Source organism: Momordica charantia (assembly GCF_013281855.1).
Source record: "Momordica charantia cultivar OHB3-1 chromosome 2 unlocalized genomic scaffold, Mcharantia_2.0 BLBB01000002.1, whole genome shotgun sequence".
Taxonomy (NCBI): Eukaryota; Viridiplantae; Streptophyta; class Magnoliopsida; order Cucurbitales; family Cucurbitaceae; genus Momordica; species Momordica charantia.
Window position 1 is genome coordinate 12,502,718 of NW_028275160.1, and position 6,157 is coordinate 12,508,874.

Sequence of the window (6,157 nt, forward strand, 5' to 3'; positions counted from 1 at the left end):
ATCATTTTCCATCAATACTCAAGCTACATCTTTTCATTATTTTTTGTTGTCTCTTATTTTCTTGCTTTAAAGTTCTCTCTGATCATGAAAGTAACTGATCAAGACATACATGATACGTTCAAGTCTGAATGAAATTTATATATCGAAGCTGTATCTTGATTTGTAAGTTTGTGTAGTTATAATTTTACTTTGATGAAGTTAAATAATGATGTTTGTCTAACAAGACCAATCTATCTATTGATTTAGTTTTTAATTTAGCTTTTGTTATTTTATAATTGCTATATTATTATTATTTTTATTTGTTAATATTTTTTATAACTATAATTATTATGTTATTTTTATTAAAAATTCTTTTGCATATTTTAATTTTAATTAGGTAACTCAATCTTATAGCTTCAAAATTGATAAGAAATTTGTTTATCAGATATTGAAAAATTATTTTTAGGTTATTATAACTTTTTTTAATTTATAATTTTACATAACATGTCATAGAAAATTAATGGTAAATAGTAAATTAATTAGTAAATTATAAATAATAAGTATCAACCATAACAATTGCATGGATCTAAAAAATTTATTTTTTAAGACAACAAAGAATCGAAAAAATTAGAATATTTGAAAGGTTGTTGTTTAAGTTAGGAAGAACTTAATTATTTTCATTAATAATAACTAATAATAGAATTTCAAAAAATTTCATAATCTACCAATATAAATAGGTATTTTATTCCAAATTAATGGTAAATAGTAAATATCAACCATAGCATAAATCTAAAAAGTTTATTTTTTTAAGACAAATATAGAATCTAACCAGTTAGAATGGGTAAAAAGGTTGTTATATTTAATGTATAGTTAATAATAATTAATAATAGAATTTCAAAAGTTTTAGAGTTCTCAAAGATTTATAATTTTTCATCATCTATCAATTTTTACCAACACTTTGAACTATATTTTTCTTTTATTTTGATTTATCTCTCTCATTTTTTTTATTTAAAGCAACTCAAAAGTGAAGACATATCTACTCAGTTCAAGTCGGCACAAAATTTGTATATTAAAGCTATATTCTAATCCGTAAGTTTAAAAAGATTTAGTTATTTTTATTATTTAATCATGTGAAAGGTTAGAATATAAAGAGTTAGAATATTTATAGTTTCGAAAAATTTTGTAACTATTTATCTCCTACGACAAGAGTTTTTTTCTTACTCTTTTTCTAAAAAATTTTCTCACCAAAACTTGAACATTCTTTATCATTCAGTATATTTTTCTCATTTAGTCAAAAAAATACTTTGATTACCTACAATACATAAGTAATTTTATTTCTTTTTAGGCATCGTTATATTGAGGAACAAAAAATGATGAAATATCCATAAATATGTGTTTTTAAAAAAAATTTTAAAATAATCGAAAAATATACGTTGAGACGTCGATTTTATAAGATAAATGTGGAAAATACAAAAACTTAATGAGGTAAACATTGAAAGATAAAGCTCAATTATATAAAATTTTTAACTATTTAATTAATTTTTATGTTTTTATACTTCAAGATAAAACTATAAAATTTCACATGCACACCAAGTTTGTAGATTTACTAAGGTTTGTCTTTTTTTTTTTTTAATTTAATCAAGATATATATTAGGGAGTAGTGGATTAGGGTATGTGCAATAAACATAAATCGCGATAAGGAGCCTGATCTCGAAGATGTAGCAATAAGATCTATTTAGATGTGGAAGCGGTATAACCTTAAATTTTATACGAGGGATGACATATGGTTGTAAGCCGTTTAGGACTCATTTGGTAACGTTATCGTTTCTTGTTTCCAATTTTCTTAAGAAATTTAGGCATTTTACAACTAACTATATCGATTGTTTCTCATTTTTTTGGAAACATTCTCAAATTTGTATAGAAATTTTGGAAATAATTAAAACAAAATTTTGTTCCAAAACACAAATAAAAAGAAGGGTTTACCATACTTGAATTCATGGATGTTTGGGACCATGCAATTCAATTTTCTTTATTAAAAATGAAAAAACAAAAATAAAAAATATGAACGTTACCAAACGGACATTTAAAAAACATTGGTCAAAATAAACATTGAAGATAAATAAATAACTACGAGAAAATAAGAATAATGGTCTTAAATATTGGGTTGGTTGCCCCCTTGATTTGGTTCCATCGAGTAGAAAAACCGACCAATCCAAATTTTTGAATTGATCTAAAAAAACTCCCTAGCCCGACCCAACCCGACCATATACACGCTACTAATTTTACAACTACTTTTATAAAGATACATACTTATAATATTTTTGATCATGCTACTCATCCAAAAAATCCTCTCTCCATCCCCATTTAGAAATTGGGTGTCAAGTAATAACCCAACTCAAAATGCCAAAATCCATCCAGATACCTAACAGGAGGTTAATATTGTTAATGGCCTGAAATAGCATGTTCACAAGCCTTCGTCCCTTTTGAAACCACCAAGAATATGAGGTAAAAGAAAAAGAAACAGTCAATCCATCTTTGACCACAGATCTCCAACCACTTTTTCTCAAATACAAATATTACCTCAGCATCTCTGGTTCTGTTTTCTTCCCCTCGCTGAAAAAAGAAAATGCACAAACCAAATGAAATCTTCAAAACTTACAATTCATGAACTCATTTTCTTCAGCCACCACCGGTGTTAATGGTGGCTTTTCCTGCAAGAGAGAGGTGATTAGCAAATAAAAGGAACCCGGAAGACGAATACGAAGACGAAGAAGAAGGAATGGACGGGCAAGAGTCGGCATCCAATTCCACAGACGATACAATCGTCTGCTATGCTCCAACCATGATCACTACAAATGGGGTGTGGCAGGGCGATAACCCTTTGGATTATTCTCTCCCCCTCTTCATCTTGCAGTTAACAATGGTAGTCGTCTTGACTCGCACTCTCGTTTTCCTCTTGAAACCCTTTCGCCAACCTCGAGTCATCTCTGAAATTTTGGTGAGCCTGCAAATTAATATAATTGATCGATATCTATTAATGATAGTTCACTTTTGTTTGTAGCACAAAAACAGGGTTGAAGTATAATTACAATTCCTCTGTACTCTACCATTGATGACATTTGGTTTCTCTTCTCTGTGTTAATAGGGTGGAGTGATTCTGGGGCCTTCGGTACTGGGGAGGAACGCTAAATTTGCCAACGCCATGTTTCCTTTAAGAAGTGTAATGGTGCTTGAAACAATGGCGAACGTGGGGCTTCTCTACTTTCTGTTTTTGGTTGGTGTGGAGATGGATCTCTCAGTGGTTCGTCGAACTGGGAAGAAGGCAATGGCCATAGCTTTGGCTGGAATGATTCTTCCATTTGGAATAGGAGCTGCATTTTCAAACCAGATGCATGAAAAGTGGGAAAAAGACATGAACTTGGGCACTTACATTATGTTTCTTGGTGTTGCCCTCTCTGTGACTGCTTTCCCAGTGCTTGCTAGAGTCCTTGCAGAGCTTAAACTGATTAATTCAGAGCTAGGAAGGATTGCTATGGCTTCTGCCCTTTTTAATGATATGTGTGCCTGGGTTCTCTTAGCTTTAGCCATAGCCTTATCTGAGAATGATTCCTCATCTTTGGCTTCTTTATGGGTTGTACTCTCAAGTGCAAGCTTTGTTCTGTTTTGCATCTTCATCGTTCGACCGACCATCTCATGGATGATTCGAAGAACCCCAGAAGGAGAAAGTATCAGTGAGTTCTACATCTGTTTGATTCTCACAGGGGTTATGATCTCAGGGTTTGTTACAGATGCCATTGGAACACACTCAGTTTTTGGGGCTTTTGTATTTGGGTTGGTTATTCCAAATGGACCACTTGGGGTGACTCTAATTGAGAAGCTTGAGGACTTTGTCTCAGGGCTTTTGCTCCCTCTTTTCTTTGCCATAAGTGGGCTTAAGACTAATGTATCTGCCATAAAAGGAATTGGCACTTGGATATCTGTTCTATCCATCACTGTCCTTGCTTGTATTGGCAAAGTCATTGGAACTCTCCTTGCCTCCATTTGTTATCAGATGTCGTATCGTGAAGGCGTCACGTTAGGCTTGCTTATGAACACCAAAGGCCTCATTGAAATGATCATCCTCAACGTCGGAAAGGACCAAAAGGTAAACACTCCTAAACTTGTCTCCCCTCCTAGATCCTTAAATTACATGAGTAGCAACATATATTGACTTGAAATTCACTGTAAATTTAACAACTTGGGTTGAGTTTTCTCTCTTTTCTTACCAAATAATCAATGTAAAATGTATGTGCAGGTACTAGATGATCAGACATTTACAATTATGGTGATTGTAGCTATCACTATGACAGGGATCATAACACCTGCAGTTACCGTAATCTATAGGCCAACAAGAAGGTTTCTACCATATAAGAAACGAACGATTCAAGCATCGAAACCAGATTCGGAGTTCCGAGTACTAGTCTGCATCCACACACCTCGAAACGTACCAACAATCATCAACCTCCTTGATGCATCCTACCCAACCAAGAGATCCCCAATTTGCATATATGTGCTGCACTTGGTGGAACTCACAGGACGAGCCTCCGCCATGCTCATTGTCCACAACACCAGAAAATCAGGTCGCCCTGCCCTAAATCGAACCCAGGCTCAATCAGATCACATCATCAATGCATTCGAGAACTATGAACAACACGTTGATTGCGTCTCAGTCCAGCCCCTAACAGCCATTTCCCCCTACTCCACAATGCACGAAGACATCTGCAATTTAGCCGAGGACAAACGCGTTGCCTTCATAATCATCCCATTCCACAAGCAACAAACCGTCGATGGAGGAATGGAAGCTACAAATCCAGCATTCAGATTGGTAAACCAAAATGTGTTATCCAACGCACCTTGCTCCGTCGGAATCCTAGTGGATCGGGGCCTAAATGGCTCCACTCGAACCGCATCGAACAAGGCGTCTCACTACAACATAATCTTGTTGTTCTTCGGCGGACAAGACGACAGAGAAGCTTTAGCATACGCGTGGAGAATTTCAGAGCATCCAGGAGTGAGCTTAACCGTAATGAGATTCATCGCCGGAGTAGAAGCAGTCGAACCAAAACCAGAAGACAACGAACCTACAGCTTTAACCATGGAAACAGAAATCGACAAAGACAGGCAGCTAGACGAGGAATTCGTAAACGAATTCAGGACGAAGAATGTGAACAACGAGTCGGTCACTTACACGGAGAAGGTGTTGAACAACGGCGAGGAGACAGTGGCGGCCATTAGAGCAATGAGCGATGCTCACGACCTGTTTATCGTGGGCAGAGGAGAAGCTAGGGCATCGCCTCTAACTGCCGGACTCACGGACTGGAGCGAGTGCCCGGAGCTGGGAGCAATCGGAGATCTGCTAGCTTCGTCGGATTTTGCGGCGACGACTTCGGTTTTGGTAGTGCAGCAGTTCGCCGGGGCGGCGGCGGCGGCGGCGGGGCATGGAGAAGAAGAGTTCTTAACAGATTTCAATAATCCAGAGGAACCCTTCCAAAGCTTGAGATCCGTAAACACCAGGCAACATCCTCCACCAAGGCCTCCTCAAATGATGTACAATACATAATATAAATCACTGCATAACACACCAGATCAAGATCAATGGATTTTTGTATCTATGTAATTCTAATGTATATTATTTACCATTATTTGTAGCCTTTTGACTTTCTCTTCTAAAATTTAGACCCTCTCTCTCTCCTTTTTTCTAATTATTATTTTTTATTTTTTTATAATTTCATTGTCTCTAATTCTTTTGAAGAAACTCCAAGAACTCTTTATTATTTACTCATCTATTCTTTTTTTAAAAATTAAGCAAGAGCTTGAGACGATTTACTATTTTACTCACATTTGGACACTAGTGGGGTGATTTAGTCGGGGTGGGTGGCAAAGTTGATTTGTTACCTATTCCATTAGGATGGAAAACTTTTTAGTGTATTATATTCATATATTTGCGATTTATGTGACAATATTGATACTTTTGAAAGATGTTCTATTTTCTCGTAGCTCGCATTTGATACTGGGTAAAGAAAATCTTGGTTTTTGTTTTCCTTCGTGATGAAGCTAGAAGAGGGGTACATGTCAAGTATGCGTTTGGGATAATGTCTTCTTAAGATTATTTTGGAGGTATGATTTAATTTTGAGCTGG

The 6,157-nt window shown here is 35.4% G+C and overlaps 1 protein-coding gene and 1 long non-coding RNA gene across 3 annotated transcripts; one reads left to right on the forward strand and one right to left on the reverse strand.

Moving 5' to 3' along the window:
• Positions 1-2,250: 2,250 nt before the first annotated feature.
• LOC148212832 (uncharacterized) lies at positions 2,251-5,227 on the reverse strand. Of its 2 annotated transcripts, none has more exons than XR_015789496.1 (2): positions 3,087-5,227; positions 2,251-2,983 (listed from the first exon to the last, which is right to left on the reverse strand). It is a non-coding gene; the product is annotated as an uncharacterized LOC148212832 (long non-coding RNA). The 2 variants fall into 2 exon arrangements; XR_015789495.1 differs by having other exon boundaries at positions 3,069-5,227.
• CHX15 (cation/hydrogen exchanger 15) lies at positions 2,759-5,703 on the forward strand. Its single transcript, XM_022300973.2, has 3 exons — positions 2,759-2,977; positions 3,125-4,123; positions 4,274-5,703. Exons 1-3 carry the CDS (start codon positions 2,759-2,761, stop codon positions 5,576-5,578), a joined length of 2,523 nt encoding a protein of 840 aa, XP_022156665.2. The 3' UTR covers positions 5,579-5,703.
• The last annotated feature ends 454 nt before the right edge of the window (positions 5,704-6,157 follow it).